This window comes from Salmo salar, chromosome 03 (assembly GCF_965601325.2).
Source record: "Salmo salar chromosome 03, fSalSal1, whole genome shotgun sequence".
Lineage (NCBI taxonomy): Eukaryota > Metazoa > Chordata > Actinopteri > Salmoniformes > Salmonidae > Salmo > Salmo salar.
Genome location: NC_138293.1, coordinates 43950083 through 43978041, shown reverse-complemented (window position 1 = coordinate 43978041; position 27959 = coordinate 43950083). Strand labels below are relative to the sequence as shown.

The window sequence follows — 27959 nt, the reverse complement described above, 5'->3', positions numbered from 1 at the left end:
TGTTTTTAAATGTAAATTGTAAAGTATTTTGTCTGTATTGTCTTGGACCCCAGTAAGACTAGCTGTCACAATTGGCATCGACTAATGGGGATCCTAATTAAATCACTATTTCAGGCTGCTGTTTTAGACTGGAAAGGGTAGGAGGGGAGTAATTCGGAAATGACATTGACTCGACAGCCTTGGCAATGCTGGCTACATACATCATGGTTCTTTGTTTTTATTATTTCTATCAGCTGTGGATGGGAAGAACAACAACAGTTCAGCAGGACAATGATATTACAACAGAATAGTCAGACCATAGAGATCTACAGTGCCTTCAGAAAGTAGGTGTGCTGTCATGTGCCTTTTTCTCAGATGTGTTTTCCGTCTGGCCATCCTCCCATAAAGCCCAGATTGGTGAAGTGCTGTAGAGAATGTTGTCCTTCTGGCAGGTTCTCCCATCTCAGCCAAGGAATTCTGTAGTTCTGTCAGAGTGGTCATAGCCTCCCTTGTTGCTCAGTTTGGACGGAAGGCCAACTCTAGGCAGAGTCTAGGTAGTTCCATATTTTTCAATTTCCCAATGATAGAGACCACGGTGCTCTTGGAAACTTTCAACACTCTAGAAATAGTTTTATACGCGTCCCCAGATATATACCTCATCACAATTTTATCTCAGATCTAAGGACAGTTCCTTGGACTTCATAGTATAGTTTCTTCTCTGACATGCACTGTCAACTGCGGGACCTTATATAAACAGGTGTGTTTCTTTCAAATTCATGTCCAAACAATTTAGCCAAGTTGTCGTGACGTCTCAAGGATAATCAAAGAAAATTGGATGCACCTGAGCTCGATTTGGAGTGTCATAGCAAAGGGGTATGAATACTTCGATTTCTGAATTACATTTGCAAAACCATTTTTTTTTTTTTACATGTTTTCACTCATTATGGGGTATTGTTTGCAGTTGGGTGAGAAAAACAAAAATGTTATCAATTTTGAATTCAGGCTGTAACCCAACAAAATGTGGAATAAGTCAAGGGGTATGAAAACGTTCTGAAGGCACTGTATATAACGTGTTCTAATTCTATTTATGTGTTCACTGGAAGTCGTGAGCAACATAATTCACAAATCCTTCCAAACAACCTCCCCAATATTAAAACATAATAATAATAATGAAACTTTTTGAATTAAGTTACCTTGGTTCCCAGAACATAACCTTGTTACAGTTACACAATGAGCAAAAAGGAAAAACTATTTGCTCCAGTTCAAACTGAACACAGAGTGTCCAAACATTTCTGTACATTCACGCACACAGGGAAGCTGTGTGGTAAAACTTGACTTACTACAATCCATTTTGAGCGTTGATATCGCGTGGTCAGGCCTTCTGCATTCAACATTCCACCAAGTGCACAAACTGTCATGACACCCATTCCTGTCTCCCTCATGACAGAAACCACAGTAGAATTGGCATCATTTATGTCCAGTAGTCATTATTATTCAGTGTTAAAATACACCATAACCCCATACAGTTAATATTCCCTCTAACAGATAAAGCTACATTTACTTCCATACATTCTATGACAAATGCATTATTTTCATTAAGACATTCTGATTTCAAGCAGCAGGTCAACTATATAGATTAGAGTAGTTTCTAATGTGCTCTGAGAATAAAACGTGCTTGGCACCTCAGATCTGTAAACAAGTTAAAATAATAAACAGCTTCCTAACAACACCGCTCAACATGAATAAGAATCCTTTAAAAGTAAAGACCTTGAGTGGTTAGAGACACTTCCTCTTAAACCATGACAGAAACACTCATCAGAACAATATAAATGTCTTTGGAAATTCAACAGGCACTCAAGAAGTACAAGGAATTAGAAAAGCCAAATCAGTCAAAATATTTTAAAAATCACATCTTTACTTTGATCAGAACAGACTGCTTTGGCGGGCCAAATAAAATCACTTATGGACCGGTTTTGGCACACAGGCACCCAATTGCAGACCCCTGGCATAGGCCCTATGAGTTAGGGTTTTGGTCTTACCCTGTGTCCTTACAGGTAGATTACGCGTTCCTTGGTTGGTTTGCTTGCTATGTCTTTTGGGAAGGGTGGAGGATGGGGAGGTTCGGGTGGAGGGAAGTGGATCTGGCTGTTCCTCCTCATGCTGCTGCTGGACAATAGGTTCTGGGAGTGCTTGGCATTGAACAGAGGCTCTGGAGGACTAAGGAAACGATCTGAGGAGGGATAACAACATTGGGTTAACTTACTCATCGTGTGTCTGTACATGTGTGCAGGCGTGCGCCATGTTAATTTAGATCCTGAGACGTTAAAACATATCTCCAGTCATGGTAATAATCTGATAATGTGTATCTGGAAATCCCGAGGTTCTCATCTTACCTGATTGGTAGCTCCTGTGAGGACTCACAGTCCTCTTCCCTCGCAGACTCCCGCACTCTTTTCTTGTCACTCTGATCGGCACCACCTGAGACATGTCTATAGATGCTGCAGGAAGAAAGACAACTACTCACTCCCTAACAGATAGAAAATATCAACAGTGGAGGTAAATGTTATAATTTGCTCAAAGATCTGACATCATGATCCCACCAGTGGTGGTTGGTGCTGTTGGTGAGCATGGCCTTATTTCTATAACAGCATTTTGGATGACTGTCATTCGTGTCCCATTCACCCAGTTCAATGTAACATCGATAGATTTAGGCTACTACATGATACTTGAATTCTCCCTATGCCCATGAGGTTGCTACAACCTAGTCTATGAATGAAAGTTTACAATGTAGGTGCACAGTTGCAAACAAGAGTTTCTATTGGACAAATTCAGGTATGTTTATCCCTGTTTGGTTCCGTTTGCTTCCGTTTAAGAAACGTTTTCCAACAGAATCGGCAGAATGAATACACCCCTGATCACACGCAAACAGTTCACTTTCATAGCTTGTTGTATTTCGTCTCACATCTACCCACTCTCTTCCTCTCACCTTTTCCCTTCGCTTGTGGACTTCAATGCACAACACATCAGCTGTCTGTGACCAGGGGGGAAATGTCCAAGCTAAACCTTCATATCATAACCCATACACACAGCCTACATCGTTGTCACCATATTAGCTAAAGTAACGTCATAGTCAACATAGCTAATAGAACTAATGTGTTAGTAAACCCACTACAAACATGCAGTACAGTGTACAGTCAGTAAGCAGTTTAGAAGGCAGGTCCCGGTGGCAATAAATTAGTCAAACCAAAAGCTTACCTTGACTTGAAAGAGTTCCAGTGTTGGACAGTCATAGCCAGCTAGCTAACATAGCATCCCTCTGTTTGAGCCGGGTGTTTGAGTAGGCTAAACTAGCTAGCTGCATTTGCTCCTGCATTTGTTAAGAAATGCATTTGTTCAAACTGTTCAACTATTGTCATCTTTCTCTCTCCGAGTCAACTACTCACCAAATTGTATGCACTGCAGTGTTAGCTAGCTGTAGCTTAGGCTTTCAGTACTAGATTCCTTTTCTGATCCTTTGCTTGGGTGGACAACATGTCAGTTCATGCTGCAAGAGCTCTGAGGTTGGAGGATGTCCTCCGGAAGTTGTCATAATTTCTGTGTAACAGTGGAGGCTGCTGAGGGGAGGACGGCTCATAATAATGGCTGGAACGGAGTAAATGGAATGGCATCAAACACATGGAAAGGATGTGTTTAATGTATTTGATACCATTCCACTAATTCCGCTACAGCCATTACCATGAGCCCCTGTCCTCCCCAATTAAGGTGACACCAACCTCCTGTGCTGTGTAAATCTATGGAAAGCGTTGAGAACCTTGAGCCTCTTAGGTTTTGCATTGAAGTCAGTGTACCCAGACGAGGACAGAAGCTAGATGTCCTCCGGCTACACCATGGTGCTACCATACAGAGTGCTGTTGAGGCTACTGAAGACCTTCATTGCAAAACAGTGTGTTTTAATCTATTATTTGGTGACTAAATTTGAATATATTTAGTATAGGATAACTTTTTATGTTTCACTATTTCTATAAAATTCACTGAGGATGGTCCTCCCCTTCCTCCTCTGAGGAGCCTTCCCACTCAGCCTGATGAAGAGCCTTTGTCTTCAATACATTGCTAATAAAAACTATAGGAGCATCTAACCATCCAGTGTGTGGGTAGTTTTCTTATGTGATCATTTCTACCATGTCTGTAATGAAGTATTCTGTTATATTCTACAGTGCTGTGTTCTGACCTGCACTATGCATGCGCTGGTGCGATCCCTTTTTTCTGCTCTTCTCCTTGCCCTTGCTGCTGAGGGTAGCCAGCTTGGTGGGGATCTGCTGCTGCACAGCCCCTGGCTTGTGGACCACCTGGTCGGTGGTGCTGATCAGGTGAATGGGAACCTCCGCTTTAGGGGGCGCAGGGCTGATGCTCTCCCTATGAAGGGGCACCTACAATACAATAATGTAAAGTTATGTAAAGTATTACGAAATACCGACGGTATGATTTTGTGGGGGAACCCCCGCCCCGTGCAGGGGGTGCGTGCTACGCCACTGTTTATAACAACCTATAAATGTAACTATAGGAAATTAAGATGTGTCAAATAAATTACAGTGTGTTCAGAAAGTATTCACACCCCCTGACTTTTTCCTCATTTTGTTGTTACAGCCTGATTAAATTGAGATTGTGTGTAGGCCAGTAACACACAATACCCCATAATGTCAAAGTGGAATTATGTTTAGACATTTTTACAAATTAATAAAAAATTTAAAGCTGAAATGTTTTCTCCCTCTGTTATGGCAATCCTAAATAGGTTCAGGAGGAAACATTTGCTTAACAAGTCACATTGTTAAGTTGCATGGACTCACTCTGTGTGCAATAATAGTGTTTAACATGATATTTGAATGACTACCTCATCTCTGTACCACACACACATACAATTATCTGTAAGGTCCCTCAGTCGAGGAGTGAATTTCAAACACAGATTCAACCACAAAGACCAGGAAAATGTTCCAATGCCTCGCGAAGAAGGGCACCTATTGGTAGATGGGTAAAAAAAAAAAACAGACATTGAATATCCGTTTGAGCATGGTGAAGTTATTAATTACACTTTGGATTGTGTATCAATACACCCAGCCACTACAAACATACAGTCATCCTTCCAAACTCAGTTGCCTGAGAGGAAGGAAAATGCTCAGGGATTTTACCATGAGGTCAATTCTGACTTTACAAATGTTCAACAGTTTAATGGCTGTGATAGGAGAAAACGGAGGATGGATCAACATTGTAGTTACTCCACAATACTAACCTAAATGACAGTGATTATTTTTTTTAAATTGTATCTCCTGAATTCAAAGTGTTATGTTTGAGGCAAATCCAACACATTACGGAGTACCACTCTTCATATTTTCAAGCATGGTGGTGGTTGTATCATGTCATGGTATGCGTTTCATCAGCAAGGACTGGGGAGTTTTTCAGGATAAAAATAAACCTAATGGAGCTCAGCAAAGGCAAAATCCCAGAGGAAAACCTGGTTCAGTCTGCTTTCCACCAGACACTGGTAGATGAATTCACCTTTCAGCAGGACAATCTACACTGGAGTTGCTTACCAAGAAGACAGTGAATGTTCCTGAGTGGCCAGGTAATAGTTTTGACTTAAATCTACTTCAAAATCTAATGGCAAGACCTGAAAATGGTTGTCCATCAAAGATCAACAACCAATTTGAGCTTGAAGAACTTTGAAAAGAATAATGGGCAAATGTTGCACAATTCAGGTGTGGAAAGTTCTTTGAGACTTACCCAGAAAGACTCACAGCTGTAATCACTGCCAAAGGTGCTTCTACAAAGTATTGACTCAGGGGTGTGAATACTTACAGTATGTAAATTGTTTATTTCTGTATTTCATTTTCAATAACTGCGCAAACATTTCTAAGAACATGTTTTCACTTTGTCATTATGGGGTATTGTGTGTAGATGGGTGAGAGTTTTATTTTATTTAATCAATTTTGAATTCAGGCTGTAACAATAAAAAGTGGGAAAAGCCAAGGGGTTTGAATACTTTCTGAAGGCACTGTATATCCAGCTCAGGGCTCCATCTAGGCATTTGGTTTGCTAAATTGCTAGCTAAGTGGCTATATGTCAAAATCAAGCTTCTTGTTTACAGCAGACACATTTAATCTCCTCCTGGATCAAGATCCATGTTGCCTTAATTGTTTGTGCATCAATATTATTCGTAATTGTTTTTAGATGTTATTTTTTGAAATGGCATCCCTTGTGTGCACTTCTGGTAATACCGTATACTGCGGGTGGTACAGAAAATGTATGACGCTATGAAAATCTGAATACCACCCGACCATAGTTGTCAGAGATGATTGGTTGTTAGATTAAGTCAATGCTTATGCTCTGGGAGTTTCTCCTGCTCTTTCTGTATTGGCTAACGAAGGCCAAGTTTGACGCATTGGTCCACCAGACTCGCTTTTGGGCGGAAGTGTCTGGGAACGAGATTATGAATACTGGGAAACGAGTTACAACACACAGCTACAGTGATCAAACTCGTAAGAGTGTTGTATCGAGTGTACCATCTGATAGGGAACTTTGTCACTTTTCATGGAAATGCATTTTGTGAGGTCAGCATACAAAATATCAATACACTACAGTACAACAAATAGAATACAAAAATGCTGGAAGGTGAACACACATATTCACATAGTCCTGTGGATAGGGTTTGCAAAGTACTGTTAACTTTTCCAAAATTCTGCAGTTTTCCAGAAATCTTCTACTTCTCATATTTCCTATTTCTAGAATTGGGGAAAGTTGCCGGAATTTTCCAACCCTATCTGTGGTTGGTATACTGTCCATCCATGTAGTCTAGCCCACGTTACTTCCTAGCTACGTCTCACCTCCGGGGGCGGCTCCAGGAAGAAAGCTGTGACTAGAGAGGGGCTGGGTTGGACGTGGACCTTAGAGGCCGGGATGGGGGTCACGTCACCTCCCGTGGTCCAACCACCCATCAGGTCCCCTCGGAACGACTGGGAGAGGTCCCCTTGGAAGGAAGCAGAGTGGGGGAGGTCCCCTCGGAACGACTGGGAGTGGGGGAGAGCCTGAGGAGAAGAAGAGAATGACCAGATGACCTAAACATCCCATACATCAATATCTATAGATGCATAATTAACAGCCCTCTCACTATTGGTCCTCAGTCCTTAACGACCACACCACCTCCTCACCTGCTGAGTGTTGAAGTTAAAACTCCCAGGTTTGGCAATGGTCTTGTTCTTCTTCAACTTCATCTGTAAATCCAGGCGTTCCTTCTGTTTCTCCACAGTCCTTGTAGACTCCCTCAGCCTCTCCAGATCCTGTTGGTAAGGTACGTCACATGAACAATGGAAACATGCCAGCAGCACTCACTTGGATAAAATTGGCAATTGAAGCTTTGTTTTAATTTATTTTTAACTCTTAATAGACCACTTTACATTTTGGTCATTTAGCAGACACTCTTATCACAGTAAGACCACAATTGATATATTGTAACACTGTAGAATGTAACAAAACAAAGCAGAAACTTGTTGGTAGGTTTTTCTCCATCTCTCCAGCTCCCCCCTCTCCTCTGCTAGCTTCTCCTTCATTCTCCTACACTCCTCCTCTCTCTGTCTTAGCTCCGCCTCCAGGATCTCCGCCTGCAACTGGTGGCACTCCCGCTCCTCCTCCCAGCGAGCCTGAGAATGAGATGGATGAAATAGCAATGAGAGAAAAGTGAGATAGATAAGCAAGGGTGTCAAACTCATTACTCATTTGGGGCGGCAGCGTAGCCTAGTGGTTAGAGCGTTGGACTTGTAACCGAAAGGTTGCAAAATCGAATCCCCGAGCTGACAAGGAACAAAATCTGACATTCTGCCCCTGAACAAGGCAGTTAACGCACTGTTCCTAGGCCGTCACTGAAAATAAGAATTTGTTCTTAACTGACTTGCCTAGTTAAATAAAGGTAAAATAAATGTAAAAATGACATGGAGGCCTGAGTTTCTGCTGGAGCAACTAGAAAACCAGGCGAGGAAAGTTCCTAACTAAATCAGTGATCAATCAAGTACAAGGGAGAAGTAAAAACTATGCAGACACTCTGCCCTCCATGGAACAAGTTTGACACCAGTGAGGCAGAGAGATGAGATAGATATCATAGATAAACACAATAGATAGTTCAATTAATAGATCGAGGATTAAATCGAGATAAAAATAAAGACACAGAAAATCGCAAGTACCTGTGCACAGACAGACAGACAAGCAACATTCATCTAGCAGGTGTAACCGAATAACAAGATTGTATGCATACATATACAACATGTGGCTATATTTTGGTAAAAGCTGAAAGACGTAATAACTGATACAGTGTCTGCAGTTTAAAGCTCTATTCTAGCTACCTGTTCCTGATAGTGTCTGTTCCTGATGGTGTCGCTCTCCGTTTCTCTAACATAATAAACCATTTTCTACCTCAGGGTTTTAAACTGTGTTCTAGTCTGTGCTGTCTGCAGTTTGTGGAAGTTTGCCATCTCCTCTCCCCATTTCTATAATGTAATAAACTGTGTTCTAGTTCAGTACCTGTTCTTGTCTGTGCTGTGTCTGCAGCTTGTGGAAGTTAGCCATCTCCTCTCTCTGTTTCTCCATGTTACGTTGTTTCTCCTGCTCCAGGAGCACATTTCCACGAGGACGGCCCGGATGCTCACGCTCTGACAGCGAGGCACGCTGCAACTCAATGTGGCTGTCCTGCTGGGACACGATGGCCTACGGGGACGGGCAGGGAACAAACTTAACACCAGGAGTCAGAGGACAAACTGCAGACCAGGGGACGGGCAGGGGACACAGTTAAAACCTATCTAATAGTAAGATAAGACTGGTCAAACGTAGCAACTGTGTCTGTAAAATGTAAAGAATAGATACAGTATGTCTTACCAGCAGACTGTAGAGTTTCTGTGAGAGCAGCAGCACTCTGTCAAAGAACTGGGGAGAGAGAGATAGAAATAAGGTTGTGTAGCAGCTTTCGAATAGCCGTGAGAAAACCAATTGCAAGATTTGAGATGCACATCCCATCGTAAACTCAAGAATCCAAACAAATAAGTGCAAGGTAAACAAAAGGTTCCAGTATTCCAGGTATACAAATGAGATCAAGGTAAAACCTTTGCCATAACTTGTAGGCCTCACTTCCTGTTTCTATATACCCAATATGTGGATATCCGGGCAGGTCCACCCATACTTACAACTAATTGAGGATAGAGGGAGTAATTGGCCTATTAGAATGCAAATAATAGAGCATAACCAAATTAATGCATAAACCATATAGAGTGCCGTGAAAAATAATTTGCCCCCTTTCTGATTTTCTCTATTTTTGCATATTTTTGACACCGAATGTTATCAGATCTTCGACCAAAACCTGATGTTGGATAACGGGAACCTGAGTGAACAAATAACACAACATTTTGATAAAGTTATGCAATACCAAATGCCCCTGTGTGAAAAAAGAAATTGCCCCCTTACACTCATTAACTGGTTGTGCCATCTTTAGCTGCAATGACTGCAACCAAACACTTCGTAGAGTTGTTGATCATACTCACATTGCTGTGGAGGAATTTTGGCCCACTCTTCTTACTTTAACTTAGAAATATTTGTGGGTTTTCATGCATGAACTGCTCATTTCAGGTTCTGCCACAACATTTCAAATCAGGTTTAGGTCTGGACTTTGACTAGGCCATTCCAAAACTTTACATTTGTAGATTTTCAGCCATTCTGATGTAGAGTTGCTTCTGTGTTTTGGATAATTGTCTTGCTCCATGACCCAGCTACGCTTCAGCTTCAGCTCACGGATGGATAGCCTGACATTCTCCTTTAGAATTCTCTAATACAGGCCTCCCGAGTGGTGCAGCGGGCTAAGGTGTCACTACAGACCCGGGTTCGATCCCAGGCGGTGTCACAACCTGCCGTGATCAGGAGTCCCATAGGGCTACGCATAATTGGCCCAGCGTCGTCCGGGTTAGGGGAGGGTTTGGTCAGGGGTGCTTTACTTGGTTAATTGCTCTCTAGTGACTATGTGGCGGGCCGGGTGCCTGCAGGCTGACTTTGGTCATCAGTTGAACGGTGTATCCTCCGACACATTGGTGCTGTTAAGAAGCGAAGTTTGGTGGGTCATGTTTCGGAGGACGCATGACTCGACCTTTGCCTCCTGATCCCGTTGGGGAGTTGCAGCGATTGAGACAAGATCAAAATTGGGGAGAAAAAAATGAATAATACAATTCTATAATACAGAGCAGAAATCATGGTTCCTTCAATGATGGCAAGTCGTCCAGGTCCCGAGGCAGCAAAGCATCCCCAAAGCATCATTCTACCACCACCATGCTTGACCGTTGGTATGAGGTTCTTACTGTGGAATGCAGTGTTTGGTTTTCGTCAGACATAACGGGACCCATGTCGTCTAAAAAGTCGACTCAAGTTGGCCAAAAAGCACCTGGATGATTGTCAAGAATGTTCTATGGACAGATGTGTCAAAAGTGGAACGTTGTTACGTCTCTCGAAAACTAAACACTGCATTCCACAGTAAGAACCTCATACCAACAGTCAAGCATGGCGGTGGTAGTGTGATGGTTCGGGGTAGCTTTGCTGTCTCAGGACCTGGACGACTTGCCATCATTGAAGGAACCATGAATTCTGCTCTGTATCAGAGAATTCTAAAGGAGAACGTCAGGCTATCTGTCCGTGAGCTGAAGCTGAAGTACAGCTGGGTCATGCAGCAAGACAATGATCCAATACTCACAAGCAAGTCTACATCAGAATGGCTGAAAAGCAACATATTTAAAAGTTTTGGAATGGCCTTGTCAAAGTCCAGACCTAAACCTGATTGAGATGTTGTGGCAGAACCTGAAACGAGCAGTTCATGCTCGAAAACCCACAAATGTTGTCGCTGAGTTACAACAGTTCTGCATGGAAGAGTGGGGCAAAATTTCTCCACAGCGATGTGAGAGACTGTTCAACAACTCTAGGAAGCGTTTGGTTGCAGTCATTGCAGCTAAAGATAGCACAACCAGTTATTGAGTAAGGGGGCAATTACTTTTTAACACAGGGGTTTTGGGTGTTGCACAACTTTGTTTATGAAATAAATGAAAACTTTTTTCATTCAGGTTCCTTTTATTTAATATTAGGATTTGGTTGAAGATCTGAAAACATTCGGTGTCAAAAATATGCAAAAATAGAGAAAATCAGAAAGGGGGTAAATATTTTTCACAGCACTGTAAATAAATTAAATGATCCTTAAATATAAATATTTTCTAATAGAAATATTTGCATAACTAATAAAATACAAAAACTGGCTCCAACAGGCTAGCACAATAAAAAAAAATGTGACTGCAGATATTCATGAACCTAAACATCACGATTTGTTCAGACTTCAGAGTCATCTAGCAACACTTACCTCAGCTTCAGGAAAGGATGGATTTGGGCATGGAGAAGTCCAGTATGATGCTGGTGACTCATCAGCCTGTAATCACAATACCATAAATCAGACGAACTAAACCAGTTAATACCTCCCTCCCTCTCTCTCTGAGGAGAGAACAAGAGCACACTTGTAGGAGGGAACAAGTGCCCACTTGGAAGTGAAAGGGAGAGAATGGGACAGCCAGTCACTCACCGACAGTTCCAGACTCTCTGACTGGTCAAGATCCTGTAGCTGGGGGTCAGAGTTTGAATGCTGACCTCTGTCTAGAGGTTGTACCGCCACACTGCCTGGCCGTTCTCCCGCCTGTATATTACTATCTGGAAAACATGCACAGCAAATGTTGAACAAATCATGTTCAACTGTGTTCCAAAGAAAACACTGGATTTGTGAGATAAGAGGAATGATACAGTATGACCAGATATGAATACGAACAGTGGTATAATAAAGGAAAGGGAAGGGAGATACCTAGTCAGTTGTACAACTGAATGCATTCAACTGAAATGTGTCTTCATCATTTAACCCAACCCCTCTGAATCAGAGAGGTGTGGGGGTCAATCCAGCAACCATAGTCCATCTATATGAGTTGTAGACTGAGCGGTAGACTTACTCTTCATAGGGGGTAAGGGATTGCAGACATAGCGCCCTAAGGTTTCGGCTCTCCTGAGTGCCGCCAGGTTCCGCAGCCCACCAAGGCCTAGCCCCCCTCGAAGGAGCTGTAGATCTTCTGGCCTCAAACTGTATCCCCCTGATACCAGGAAGTCCTCTGGAGGGGGGTAGGGGTCTCTCAGAGTCACACCGGACAGGAGAAGGTTCTGCAGATTCTCCACTGAAGAGAGAAGAAGAAACTAAAAGCTGATTATCTGACTGACAAGCTGACATCGGATTCTCATGGTGGGTCAATAAGTATTTACAATTGAAGTTGGAAGTTTACATACACTTAGGTTGGAGTCATTAAATCTCGTTTTTCACCCACTCCACAAATTTCTTGTTAACCAACTATAGTTTTGGCAAGTCAGTTAGGACATCTACTTTGTGCATGACAGAAGTCATTTTTACAACAATTGTTTACAGACAGATTATTTCACTTATACTTCACTGTATCACAATTCCAGTGGGTCAGAAGTTTACATACACTGAGTTGACTGTGCCTTTAAACAGCTCGGAAAATTCCAGAAAATTATGTCATGGCTTTAGAAGCTTCTGATAGGCTAATTGACATCATTTGAGTCAATTGGAGGTGTACCTATATTTCAAGGCCTACCTTCAAACTCAGTGCCTCTTTGCTTGACATCATGGGAAAATCAAAAGAAATCAGCCAAGACCTCCGAAATGACATTGTAGACCTCCACAAGTCTGGTTCATCCTTGGGAGCAATTTCCAAACGCTTGAAGGTACCATGTTCATCTGTACAAACAATAGTACGCAAGCATAAACACCATGGGACCACGCAGCCGTCATACCGCTCAGGAAGGAGACGCGTTCTGTCTCCTAGAGATGAACGTACTTTAGTGCGAAAAGTGCAAATCAATCCCAGAACAACAGCAAAGGACCTTGTGAAGATGCTGGAGGAAACAGGTACAAAAGTATCTATATCCACAGTAAAATGAGTCCTATATCGACATAACCTGCTCCAAAACCGCCATAAAAAAGCCAGACTACGGTTTGCAGCTGCACATGGGGACAAAGATTGTACTTTTTGGAGAAATGTCCTCTGGTCTGATGAAACAAAAATAGAACTGTTTGGCCATAATCACCATCGTTATGTTTGGAGGGAAAAGGGGGACGCTTGCAAGCCGAAGAACACCATCCCAACCGTGAAGCACAGGGGTGGCAGCATCATGTTGTGGTGGTGCTTTGCTGCAGGAGGGACTGGTGCACTTCGCAAGATAGATGGCATCATGAGGTAGGAAGATTATGTGGATATATTGAAGCAACATCTCAAGACATCAGTCAGGAAGTTAAAGCTTGGTCGCAAATGGGTCTTTCAAATGGACAATGACCCCAAGCCTACTTCCAAAGTTATGGCAAAATGGCTTAAGGACAACAAAATCAAGGTATTGGAGAGGCGATCACAAAGCCCTGACCTCAATCCCATAGAAAATTTGTGGGCAGAACTGAAAAAGCGTGTGCGAGCAAGGAGGCCTACAAACCTGACTCAATTACACCAGCTCTGTCAGGAGGAAGGGGCCAAAATTCACCCAACTTATTGTGGGAAGCTTGTGGAAGGCTACCCGAAACGTTTGACCCAAGTTAAACAATTTAAAGGCAATGCTACCAAATACTAATTGAGTGCATGTAAACTTCTGAACCACTGGGAATGTGATGAAAGAAATAAAAGCTGAAATAAATCATTCTCTCTCCTATTATTCTGACATTTCACATTCTTAAAATAAAGTGGTGAACAGGGAATCTTTACTAGGATTAAATGTCAGGAATTGTGAAAAAGTGAGTTTAAATGTAGTTGGCTAAGGTGTATGTAACCTTCCGACTTCAACTGTATATCAGATTTACTAAAGAAAAGGGTTAAGTTCCCTATTATCAGATCCTATCAGACCTAGCAGGAGTACCAAGGCCAGCCTATCAGAGGTGAAGGTGGAGCTATTACAATATTTCTTTAACCTATCAAATCCTCTCAGATCTCCACAATTGCATAAGGTCTAAGGGTGGATTTGTCATTCAAACCTACCCTCAGTGATGGCCCCCTTGAGCAGTGTCTCCCCCTGCTGGGGGTCTAAGTCGTCACTACGGAGCAGCAGACGAGAGCGATTAGCTACATCCTCCAGCCCTGTTACAGCCTCCGCCATGTCAGCAAACATACGCAGCTTCTCTGTCAGGCTCTGCATGATCTGGGCATCCTTCATACATAGACTTCCTGGAGACACGCACAGATTCTATGGTCAGAAAAAAAAAACAGACCTACAGATACACACACATACACTGCTCAAAAAAATAAAGGGAACACTTAAACAACACAATGTAACTCCAAGTCAATCACACTTCTGTGAAATCAAACTGTCCACTTAGGAAGCAACACTGATTGACAATAAATTTCACATGCTGTTGTGCAAATGGAATAGACAACAGGTGGAAATTATAGGCAATTAGCAAGACACCCCCAATAAAGGAGTGGTTCTGCAGGTGGTGACCACAGACCACTTCTCAGTTCCTATGCTTCCTGGCTGATGTTTTGGTCACTTTTGAATGCTGGCGGTGCTTTCACTCTAGTGGTAGCATGAGACGGAGTCTACAACCCACACAAGTGGCTCAGGTAGTGCAGCTCATCCAGGATGGCACATAAATGCGAGCTGTGGCAAGAAGGTTTGCTGTGTCTGTCAGCGTAGTGTCCAGAGCATGGAGGCGCTACCAGGAGACAAGCCAGTACATCAGGAGACGTGGAGGAGGCCGTAGGAGGGCAACAACCCAGCAGCAGGACCGCTACCTCCGCCTTTGTGCAAGGAGGAGCAGGAGGAGCACTGCCAGAGCCCTGCAAAATGACCTCCAGCAGGCCACAAATGTGCATGTGTCTGCTCAAACGGTCAGAAACAGACTCCATGAGGGTGGTATGAGGGCCCGACGTCCACAGGTGGGGGTTGTGCTTACAGCCCAACACCGTGCAGGACGTTTGGCATTTGCCAGAGAACACCAAGATTGGCAAATTCGCCACTGGCGCCCTGTGCTCTTCACAGATGAAAGCAGGTTCACACTGAGCACATGTGACAGACGTGACAGAGTCTGGAGACGCCGTGGAGAACGTTCTGCTGCCTGCAACATCCTCCAGCATCATCGGTTTGGCGGTGGGTCAGTCATGGTGTGGGGTGGCATTTCTTTGAGGGGCCGCACAGCCCTCCATGTGCTCGCCAGAGGTAGCCTGACTGCCATTAGGTACCGAGATGAGATCCTCAGACCCCTTGTGAGACCATATGCTGGTGCGGTTGGCCCTGGGTTCCTCCTAATGCAAGACAATGCTAGACTTCATGTGGCTGGAGTGTGTCAGCAGTTCCTGCAAGAGGAAGGCATTGATGCTATGGACTGGCCTGCCCGTTCCCCAGACCTGAATCCAATTGAGCACATCTGGGACATCATGTCTCGCTCCATCCACCAACGCCACGTTGCACCACAGACTGTCCAGGAGTTGGCGGATGCTTTAGTCCAGGTCTGGGAGGAGATCCCTCAGGAGACCATCCGCCACCTCATCAGGAGCATGCCCAGGCATTGTAGGGAGGTCATACAGGCACGTGGAGGCCACACACACTACTGAGCCTCATTTTGACTAGTTTTAAGGACATTACATCAAAGTTGGATCAGCCTGTAGTGTGGTTTTCCACTTTAATTTTGAGTGCGACTCCAAATCCAGACCTCCATGGGTTGATAAATTGGATTTCCATTGATTATTTTTGTGTGATTTTGTTGTCAGCACATTCAACTATGTAAAGAAAAAAGTATTTAATAAGATTATTTCATTCATTCAGATCTAGGATGTGTTATTTAATGTTCCCTTTATTTTTTTGAGCAGTGTATATTCCATATGACCTGACAATGGGAGTTGCGGGCAGCTGTTATTGAGGACATTTTGAAGCGCTCGGGTAGAGCTGGTATGGGTAGCGTCTTTTACCTTGGAAGTCTCTGAAACTGGTTTAGCCTGGCCTCCTCCTGTTCACTGTACAGCTGCTCCTCCATCGTGTGCGTGGCCAAAGAGCACTATTTTCATGTCATCCAACAAATCTAAACGCCTGGAGTTGGCACTTGGATGCCAAATGGCATTGGCACTTGGATTGGAACCAGTGTTATGGTCAGATGACATGAAAATAGATCTCTTTGGCCACGCACACCAGTGGTGGGTTTGGTGTCAAAATAAGGATGCATGAGCATAAATTATCCCCACGCTGGCCAGTGCCCTTAGCAATTCGAGTTTCAGCCAATGAGCTTCAGCCCCTCGCTATTTGAGTGACAGCTAGCAAGATGCACACACAGTAGAGCGAGAGAGAGCAATGACTAGGTGCACATAGAGTGAGCTCCAAAAGTATTGGGACAGTGACACATATGTTATTGTTTTAGCTCTGTACTCCAGCACTTTGAAATTATACAATGACTATGGGGTTAAAGTGTAGACTGTCAGTTTTAATTTAAGGGGATTTAAATCCATATGGGGTCAACTGTTTAGAAATTACAGCACCTTTTGTAAATAGTCCCCCCATTTTAGAGGACCAAAAGTATTGGTTTGATTTTAATTTGAATCTCTTTTAGTCCCCATTTGGACTAATCTTCCAAGAGTCCTTAAACATTAAAATACAATTTATAATACGAACACATTTTCACATATAACACACTATTACAAACATACATAATATACTAACATAATGACCCAATAAATACTCAATCTAAAAAATATTTATTCTTCATCTACTATAGTCCCACAACATTTCTATGTATTATATTTAAATCGTTTTAAAATAATGTTTAAATTTATATATTGAAAGATTTCTGGTTTGCTCAGTTAATTTATTCAATTTCTTTATTGCTCTAAATTGAAATGTTATTTAGCCTATTTCTCTTTTCTGTCTGGATTGAGACAAATTCCTGTGTATTAAAGTAATAAAACGTTTAGTATTTGGTCCCATATTCATAGCACACAATGACTACATCTAGCTTGTGACTCTACACATTTGTTGGATGCATTTGCTGTTTGTTTTGGTTGTGTTTCAGATTATGCCCAATAGAAATTAATGATTCATAATGTAGTGTGTCATTTTGGAGTCACTTTTTTGTAAATAAGAATAGATTATGTTTCTAAACACTTCTACATTAATGTGGATGCTACCATGATTATGGATAATCCTGAATGAATTGTGATTAATGATGAGTGAGAAAGTTACAGATGCACAAATATCATACCCCCAAGACATGCTAACCTCTCACCATTACAATAACAGGGGAGGTTAGCATTTTATATCATACCCCCAAGACATGCTAACCTCTCACCATTACAATAACAGGGGAGGTTAGCATTTTATATCATACCCCCAAGACATGCTAACCTCTCACCATTACAATAACAGGGGAGGTTAGCATTTTATATCATACCCCCAAGACATGCTAACCTCTCACCATTACAATAACAGGGGAGGTTAGCATTTCTGAGGGGGTATGATATTTGTGCATCTGTAACTTTGTCACTCATCATTATTCACACTTCATTTAAGATGATCCGTAATCATGGGAGACCCCACATTAATGTAGGAGTGTTTAGAAACATATTCTATTTTTATTTACAATAAAAGTGACTCCAAAATGACAATACATTATGAATCATTCATTTCTATTGGGCACAAAACACAAACACAACAAAAACAAACAAAACAAAACACAGAAACACAACCAAAACAAACAGCAAATGCATCCAACAAATTTGTAGAGTCACAAGCTAGATGTAGTCATTGCGTGCTATGAATATGGGACTAAATGCGTAACTTTTTACAACTTTAATACACATACAAGTGAATATGTCCCAATACTTTTGGTCCCCTAAAATGGGGGGACAATGTACAAAAAGTGCTGTAATTTCTAAACGGTCCCCCCGAATTGGATGAAAATACCTTCAAATTAAAGCTGACAGTCTGCAGTTTAACCTCGTTTTCATTGTGTCATTTCAAATCCAAAATGCTAGCGTACAGTCGTGGCCAAAAGTTTTGAGAATGACACAAATATTAACTTCCACAAAGTTTGCTGCTTCAGTGTCTTTAGATATTTTTGTCAGATGTTACTATGGAATACTGAAGTATAATTACAAGCATTTCATAAGTGTCAAAGGCTTTTATTGACAATTACATGAAGTTGATGCAAAGAGTCAATATTTGCAGTGTTGACCCTTCTTTTTCAAGACCTCTGCAATCCGCCCTGGCATGCTGTCAATTAACTTCTGGGCCACATCCTGACTGATGGCAGCCCATTCTTGCATAATCAATGCTTGGAGTTTGTCAGAATTTGTGGGTTTTTGTTTGTCTACCCACCTCTTGAGGATTGACCACAAGTTCTCAATGGGATTAAGGTCTGGAGAGTTTCCTGGCCATGGACCCAAAATATCGATGTTTTGTTCCCTGAGCCACTTAGTTATCACTTTTGCCTTATGGCAAGGTGCTCCACCATGCTGGAAAAGGCATTGTTCGTCACCAAACTGTTCCTGGATGGTTGGGAGAAGTTACTCTCGGAGGATGTGTTGGTACCATTCTTTATTCATGGCTGTGTTCTAAGGCAAAATTGTGAGTGAGCCCACTCCCTTGGCTGAGAAGCAAACCCACACATGAATGGTCTCAGGATGCTTTACTGTTGGCATGACACAGGACTGATGGTAGCGCTCACCTTGTCTTCTCCGGACAAGCTTTTTTCCAGATGCCCCAAACAATCGGAAAGGGGATTCAGAGAAAATGACTTTACCCCAGTCCTCAGCAGTCCAATCCCTGTACCTTTTGCAGAATATCAGTCTGTCCCTGATGTTTTTCCTGGAGAGAAGTGGCTTCTTTGCTGCCCTTCTTGACACCAGGCCATCCTCCAAAAGTCTTCACCTCACTGTGCGTGCAGATGCACTCACACCTGCCTGCTGCCATTCCTGAGCAAGCTCTGTACTGGTGGTGCCCCGATCCCGCAGCTGAATCAACTTTAGGAGACGGTCCTGGCGCTTGCTAGACTTTCTTGGGCGCCCTGAAGCCTTCTTCACCACAATTGAACCGCTCTCCTTTAAGTTCTTGGTGATCCGATAAATGGTTGATTTAGGTGCAATCTTACTGGCAGCAATATCTTTTCCTGTGAAGCCCTTTTTGTGCAAAGCAATGATGACGGCACGTGTTTCCTTGTAGGTAACCATGGTTGACAGAAGAACAATGATTCCAAGCACCACCCTCCTTTTGAAGCTTCCAGTCTGTTATTCAAACTCAAATCAGCATGACCGAGTGATCTCTAGCCTTGTCCTCGTCAACACTCACACCTGTGTTAATGAGAGAATCACCGACATGATGTCAGCTGGTCCTTTTGTGGCAGGGCTGAAATGCAGTGGAAATGTTTTTGGGGGATTCAGTTCATTTGCATGGCAAAGAGGGACTTTGCAATGAATTGCAATTCATCTGATCACTCTTCATAACATTCTGGAGTATATGCAAATTGCTATCATACAAACTGAGGCAGCAGACTTTGTGAAAATTTATATTTGTGTCATTCTCAAAACTTTTGGCCACGACTGTAACTGTACATTTGTGACATAGTAAGCAATTTTTTGGCTCGCGGACGCTACTTTCAGAACTACTGGCTAAAAAGTATACAAAAGTACCAGAGAATATCTTTAAGGTCAACTCATGAACTTTACCCAGTACCAGGACATTTTAGCCAAAAACCTGGTTGCCTCTGCCAGGAGGCTGAAATTTGGCCGAAAGCAGATCTTCCAGCAGGACAATAACCCCAAATAATTGGTTAATTGACAACAAAATCAATATTTTGCATTGGCCATCTCAGTCTCCGGACTTGAATCACGGTGAAAACCTGTGGTTGGGCAGTCCATAAGCGCAGATGAAGGATATCAAGGATCTGGAAAGATTCCGAAAACAGGGGTGCTAATAATTTTGACCCCAATCTTTCTGAGAGAAAAATGTTACATGTAAAAAATTGTTTTTGCATACAATATAGCTCAGTATGTGTATTATTTATTTGATACCGTTTTTTTGCTGATCTTTAGCAAGGATGCCAATAATTTTGGATCTGACTGTATTTCTTTTAAATCACCTTTCAGCCATTCATTGGCTGCCTGCCAGTTGACAGTCCCCTCATGGAGCAGGGTTCTGGACCCCACTGCCAGGTCCTCTCTCTTGAACACCCTTCCGTCCTTCAGCCTGCTGTGGGAATGAGATTCCAAACTGCTGCCTATGTCTCTCAACCTAGAGGCCCTCTCATAGTCATGGACTTGAGAGTCCACAGCAGAGATTGTCTCTCTGATCAGAACCAGGGCTTGGGCCAGGGCATCGTGCTCCTCACTGTCAGCTGATGAGAGAAGATGGGATGAGAGTAGAGGATTGGGTTTGGGTTCATTCCAATTCAATTCAGTCAATTCAGGAAGTAAAATCAAATTTCACTTGTGAACAGCGTGGTTATCAAGCATGCTGGGCCTGGGGGCTGATAGTGCAAAGAGATATGCATCCTAGCCCAGCTGAGCCCACCTTAAAGGCATTCAGTTACCTAACTGAGTCTGTTAGTTACCATCAGTGTTCTGTAGAATGTGTTCGACCAGAAAGGGGTACTTTGTGAGCCGCTGAGTCACCAACAGAATACATTCTGGGACTCCTAACTGCCGCACGATGGACAACCGACTGATTTTCTTAATCAAGTTCTGGAACTTGTTGTTCTGTAGCTGTTCTTTGTAGAAGCTGACAGCATCTGTGTGGTGACTGCAGCAGTCTCCATAGCTCTCCTTCATCCTCTCTCCCATCTCACCTGAAAACTACACCACCACATCATCATGATAATGATCAGGTAAACAACAATGAACAAGCAAACATCAGGTATGACTCAATATATGACAAAGGGATAGTACAGAGAGTCATAATTTCTTGAGAATGCTTTCTCAGAATCAAAGAGAGAGAGGGGGGCTACCTAGTTGATCAGTATATCTCCCAGCTGTGTGACAGTGTAATGGCTCCTACCTGTTTGTGTTACAGTGTAATGGTTCATACATGTCTGTTTCAATGACTGTATATATATGAATGGACCAAGCCATCGATCACGTGAAACCACTCATTCCTATGTGAATACTCAATAGCGCATTGAAGCCAAATGAAGTCGGTTAAGACGGTGTCTCATGGAGACAACATGCGCAGTTTGAGCTACTCCAGGAAGTGAAGTTGCAGGCTAGCTCAGTGCTGCCCCTTCACATTCATTAACTCAAGATGAAGGTGGACCTGGGTACTGCAGGCTGCCATTAGCAACAAAATTAACAAAATCAACAAAAATAACTTCTTCTGTGTGCGATTTTAAAATAATTGGTTCAAAAATAAACATCTGGTGTATTAGAAGCAATTATTGGTACTTTGATTTGTACGAAGATTGCCATTTTATCCATTCACTTAAATGGGGGATCATGTTTTTTGCTAACAATGCCTGTAGTACCGCAGTCGGCCTTCAACTTCAATGGCTTAAATGAGAGGGGGCAGTCGTTTTCCCCTGGTCTGTATGACTGTGTAATGGTTCCTACCTGTCTGTGTAACAGTGTAATTACTGGTTTCTACCTGTTTGTGTAACATACCTGTCTGTTGTGTGACAGTTTCTACCTGGTTGATGAGTATGTCTCCCAACTGTGCGACTGTGTAATGGTTCCTACCTGTCTGTGTAATGGTTCCTACCTGGTTGATGAGTATAGCTCCCAGCTGTGTGACTGTGTAGTGATTCTGTACGTCGCGGCAGTCTCTAAGACACCACAGGAAGTGTTGGTGGATGTGCAGCAGGCTGTCCATCTGATGGAAGAGTAAAGGAAATTATTACTGTACATGTAATACACACCTATTGGTTTTAAGCAGGAGATGGAGTCACCGGAGGGAACATCCTGTCCAGCTTATGCTCCTTCATCTGTAGGCTCTGTCTCAGATCTCTCTCTCTCCCCATCTCTCAGTGTGCGTGTTACCTGAGGGAACATCCTGTCCAGCATAGTCTCCTCCATCTGTAGGTTGTGTCTCAGCTCATACTGGTACACACTCAGCAGCAGCTTCAAGGTCCGCATGTGGTACACCTCTGTCTGGATCAACTCTGACACACACACACACAAATACAGCATCATCATTATTACGGTTATAAAGTTACTACCCATCGTCATCATTATTACTGTTATAAAGAAGTCATCAACAACATAATTGTAGCAATGGTTATCATCATCACCACCGAAACCAGTTCTTTAAGGATAAGATCAGCTACCCCAGCTATAGTCTTACCATAGATGACATCTTGTCTCTTTATAGCGTCTTTGTGTAATCTCTTTATGTACTGCTGGTCCACAGAGACACTCCAGGACTCTCCCTCTAGGTCCTGAGCATCAGCCTCCAACTCTGCTAGCAGGGCACTGTAGTGGCCATCTACACACACACAATAAACACACACACACACACACACAGCTTAATGGACATCTAGACACACACAAAACAAAGTGTCACAATAACACACAACAAACATAAGACAGGTACAATAACACATACAGGACAAACTACTGCAACTACTGTAGTGTAGCTGACTCCCTGATCCTGTACCTTCTAAGTTGATGATGCTGGTGCTGGATGAGGAGAGGGACACAGAGTCCTCAGGAGGAGGGGGTCGAGGAGAAAGTCCTCTGAGAGTATCCAGGTCATCCATGTGTTACAGTATGTGGGGGTTAAAGGTCAGGATGATGGGACCAAGGCCATGGGGAGGCCATGGGAGCCTGGGGGATGGAACCTGTATACAGGACTGCTGGATGGAGTGAGGAGAGAGATTGCATTTGTATTACATTGTGTTTTGTTATTTAATTGCTAATTTGTAAAGCTAATGAGAAATAACCTGGCCAGGTCACAATACCGCATACGGTCCTGGAAGTTTGGTTTCATGTAAAGACAGTGTTTTGTTTGTTGTGGCCTACTATAATTTTAGATGTTGAAACTGATTTTAGATTAGATACACACAAAAAAAATATGTGGACACCCCTTCAAATTAGTGGATTCGGCTATTTCAGCCACACCCGTTGCTGACAGGTGTATAAAATCTGGCACACCGCCATGCAATCTCCATAGACAAACATTGGCAGTAGAATTGCCCATACTGAATAGCACAGTGACTTTCAACATGGCACTGTCATAGGATGCAACATTTCCAACAAGACAGTTTGTCAAATTTCTGCCATGCTAGAGCTGCCCCGGTCAACTGTAAGTGCTGTTATTTTGAAGTGGAAACATCAAGGAGCAACAACGGCTCAGCCGCAAAGTGGTAGGCCACACAAGCTCACAGAACAGGACCGCCGAATGCTTGAAGCGTGTAGTGCTTGCAACACTCACTACCGGGTTCCAAAATGATTCTGGAAGCAACGTCAGCACAATAACTGTTCGTCGGGAACTTCAAGAAATGGGTTTTCATGGCCAAGCAGCCGCACACAAGCCTAAGATCACCATGCGCAATGCCAAGCGTCGGCTGGAGTGGTGTAAAGCTCGCCACCATTTTACTGTGGAGCAGTGGAAACGCGTTCTCTGGAGTGATGAATCACGCTTCACCATCTGGCAGTCCGACGGAGAAATCTGGGTTTGGCGGATGCCAGGAGAACGCTACCTGCCCGAATGCATAGTGTCAACTGTAAAGTTTGGTGGAGGAGGAGTAGCTCTGGGGCTGTTTTCAAGGCCCCATAGTTCCAGTGAAGGGAAATCTTAAGGCTAGAGCACACAATGACATTCTAGACTATTTATACTGTTCCTTGAAACGATCAAAAGCCTGTATAGAAAATACCCCAGACAGGAAGAGAGGATTAGATAGTGTTGAATCCTGACAAAGACTATTTTCTATTACAGAACAGAAACAAAGCCTGTGGTGTGGAAAGGAAAGAAAGCTGGTTTGACACAATTACAGCACCACAGCCCTAGTCAGACGAGCTCACTGACAACACACATGGCAGGGGCGAGGGACGGAGAGGGAGAATTCACACAACACAAGACAGCAGGGGGCAATTCCTTGATAACGAACATGCGCCAAGACTGATTTTTTTATTAAAAAGTACGCCAAACAAAAAACATTGATTTCAAAGTTTAACAACCCATACAACTCTATGCACAATGAATCCTTTTACCAATTTATACTGAATTTCAGTAAAATCTCCCTCAGTTTTTTGTGTCCACGTTTTCCGAATTAGGATTCCACGATGTCTGCAGAAAGAATGGGGTATCAGCTATGGCATGATACATTGACTTTGAAAAAAAGCATTTTTGATTATTGAACTACATACAGTAAGTGAAGAGGATTTACACCCAGTAACAGAATTGGGGTAATCAAATCTGAAGTAATCCTAGTCGTCTATGTTTCACAAGTTTGCAGTGGTGTAAAGTACTTAAGTAAAAATACTTTAAAGTACTACTTAAGTAGTTTTGGGGGGTAACTTTTACTTCACTATATTCCTAAAGAAAATGATATACTTTTTACTCCATACATTTCCCTGACAACCACAGACTTATCAAGAGAACATCCCTGGTCATCCCTACTGCCTCTGATCTGGCGGACTCACTAAACACACATGCTTCGTTTGTGAATTATGTCTGAGTGTTGGGCGTGTGCCCCTGGCTATCTGTAAATTATGTCTGAGTGTTGGAGTGTTCCCCTGGCTAAAAAACAAGAAAATGGTGCCATCTGGTTTACTTTATGTAAGGAATTTGAAATGATTTATACTTTTGATACTTAAGTATATTTAAAACCAAATACTTTTATTGAAGTCGTATTTTACTGGGTAATTTTTACTTTTACTTGAGTCATTTTCTATTAAGGTACATTTACTTATACTCAAGTATGACAATTGGGTACTTTTTCCACCACTGCAAGTTTGGACATCAAAGTACAGCACAGTAGAGCACAGTACAGTACAGTAGAGTTCAGTAAAGTATAGTTCAGTACAGTAGAGCACAATAAATTAGTGAATTCAGCTCAGTGTGCTCTACTGTATACTGTACTGAACTATACTCTACTTTTCTTTATTGTACTCTACTGTGCTGTCCAAACGTGTGAACCCAACTGTGGTTTGTGACAACTATGATTTCCCATTGTAGCAAATTCAATTGCAGAAATTCCGTTACCGATTTTTCAGAAATCCCGATACTGATTTGGCAATGGAATTTCACTTAATTAATACATAAAATTGATATCAGTAAAAACACTAATTGATAGGTCTACCTTTACTTGTTACTTCTGTGTATGTTCATTATCCTCCCTCTTCATGAGGGAGAGATTAAAAAATATCTTTAAGATGTGTTTTTTTGGTAACGGAATTTCGAGGCACAAGGCAATATTTCTTAAACTTACAAGAGGCAAACAATTTCTCCAAAACTAAATATAAAAGTGTTAATATAACTTGGCAGGGGTCTTCAACATCAGTGTTTTGATGTATTTCTAAAAACGTAAGACTTTTTCTGGTACTGTAGATGTTTTCTAAGACCCCTTTTCCATTTCTTTGACAAGAAATCAAAGCCTTTGCTTATTCCACATTTTTAGGATGGATTTGTTTTGTTTCATGTATATTTGCCTTAACTTCAAAAAAATGTGTCTCTTAGCTTTAATTTGAGAACCAATTTGACATGCTCCTACAAACTTGATTGATGTTCATTAGCATCATAGCATAGACCTAACGGTCACAGTTGTGAACTGACCCCGTCAACTAAATTGCATTGACATAAAATATACTTTCAACTTAATGAAGCCTTCATAGATCCTTTATAAGGCATAAATATATTAATGAAAAAACATTCATAAGCATATGTCATGCTAAAAAGGATGGAGAAAGGGTTATGTCCCATGTAAAATGTCAGTGCACCATCAGTATGTATGGGCCTCAGAGCAAGTTTGGTCTTATTTGCCCAACCACTGTAGCTCAATGATATCTCTCTACTGGGTGGGTGAAAGCGCGCGCACGCACACACGACAGCCTAGCGACACCAAGGCTGGCCAAAACATACAGACAGGAGTGTGTGCCATAGAGGAAAGTAACCCACTGGCTGCATGTGTGTGTGTGAATGTGTGTGCTTAGTTCACACAGCTGGGTACTAAAGACACAGTTCACATACCCATCTGTCTCTATAGTCTCTGGCTCAAATGTTACGTACACAGACAGGACACAGCTTCCTCCTACAGTACACTACACACAGAGAGTCAAGAAGAGGCACTACTGGTGGTGCCTACTTTTGATCAGGGCCCATAAAAGTAATGCACTACATAGGGAATAGGTTGCCATTTAGGAATTTAAGTTTTACACTTCCCCATACTGACCTGGGAGGAAAGGGGAGGAGGCAAGAGGGGGTGTGGAGCGTGAAATACAGGTCAGCCAAGTATCCCGGCGGGTGAACGCAGTGTAAGTAGAGTAACGCTTTCTCTACTTTCAATGAATTTTCCCAGAAAAAATTCAGTAAACGATAATACAAAATAAAAAAGGTGCGTAAATGGCATTTATACTCCACTACAACACTGACTGACTGTAAAACATTAGTCAGTACACTGCCACTAGCAAATGTTCCAACATGCTCCCTTCATGTCCACAGGGCAAGGGCCTTGACACACTGTTTACTCATTAACAGGAAATAGCTACAGTATCTTTCTCTCCCTTTTGCTCTCTCTCTCTGTGCGTGTGTGTGTGGACTGTGGAGACGAATTCTCATGGCGAGAGTCTAAAACCTTGGGTTGGGGAAAAATGATGTGAGGGGTGTGTGTGTGAGAGAGAGAGTGTGTGTGAGCTCCAGCACAGCTAGCTAGGCCTACTTATAATCATGTGACCTACTCCCATCAGGGGTTCTTCATGGACAAACTGAAAAATACAGAATACAGCCTCACTAATGGCTGGCCTGGTATGGCCGGGGGCTTTTCCCCCCTCACACACACACCCTGCCTGGGGCTTTTCCCCTCACACACACACACACACACACACACACACACACACACACACACACACACACACACACACACACACACACACCATCTAGGTAGCTTGCTCAACAGTGTCCCATGTTTAGTTTCTATCTGAGAGGTGATGGTGACACCTGTCAGATCTAACAGGGTCCATTATGATCTGTCTTTCTAATGTAATGTACTGTATTCAACACAGCCACTGAGGTTTAGAACCTCTTCACTCCCTAACAGGGAATAGTCACGAGTGTGAATGGCAGGTGTTAATTTCAGTAGTGGAGAGAAATGTGTAGAGAAATTAGTACAAGTGGCTGTCTGTTAACGTTTATGCTTTGATGTCTTGGAGAGATGGATATTCAAAATCTTAGTTTGACAACAGACAACATCCAAGTGACTTGAATTACATTCAACAGCTTATTTTGAGCAAATATTGCATTGAAGTATGAATTTAAGTTTGAAGGCTACAAGGCATATGTTTGTAAAGCATTTCATTTCAGTATGTCAAATACATGTCAGGAGTATTTTCGAAAAGTTAATTCAAATTAAAATGACTGGGATCATTACAATTTAACGTTTTTATGGCGACCAACCAACCTAGCAACAGTCATTTGCCTGGTCCACATAGGCTGTAACACCTGACCTGACTAAGTCAACAAGAAGTATTTCATTTCCCCGTGAAATAAAACTATAAAATACGACATCAACCCGATAGTCTCGATAATTCTTACCCCACCCTCGAACTAATTCCAGCGCAAACTGTAGTAAAAATGTTGTTACTTTGTATCAGCTGCTAAGGATCCCGGATAGCATCGACAGCGTTTGCATGAACGAGCCTGTGCCGTTTCCACCATAGAGATAGATAGAGGACTCTTTGTATCTGTGCCTTTATCGCGTCTGTGAC

At 42.5% G+C, this 27959-nt stretch overlaps 1 protein-coding gene across 6 annotated transcripts; it reads right to left on the bottom strand.

Annotated features, from left to right (window-relative positions):
- Window positions 1–201: 201 nt before the first annotated feature.
- On the bottom strand, window positions 202–27959 carry LOC106600508 (rho guanine nucleotide exchange factor 18). 6 transcript variants are annotated; one of them, XM_014191915.3, is made up of 19 exons: window positions 27787–27959; window positions 22693–22888; window positions 22381–22521; window positions 22077–22198; window positions 21799–21909; window positions 20660–20900; window positions 20189–20443; window positions 14109–14294; window positions 12030–12248; window positions 11615–11739; window positions 11399–11464; window positions 8893–8940; window positions 8542–8724; window positions 7515–7667; window positions 7179–7307; window positions 6855–7055; window positions 4208–4406; window positions 2373–2477; window positions 202–2209 (listed from the first exon to the last, which is right to left on the bottom strand). In XM_014191915.3, exons 2-19 carry the CDS (start codon window positions 22793–22795, stop codon window positions 2028–2030), a joined length of 2769 nt encoding a protein of 922 aa, XP_014047390.2. In that variant the 5' UTR covers window positions 22796–22888; window positions 27787–27959; the 3' UTR covers window positions 202–2027. The 6 variants fall into 6 exon arrangements, with proteins under 6 accessions (XP_014047390.2, XP_014047391.2, XP_014047389.2 ...); XM_014191916.3 differs by having other exon boundaries at window positions 22693–22891; window positions 27836–27950; XM_014191914.3 differs by having other exon boundaries at window positions 22693–22891; window positions 27787–27940.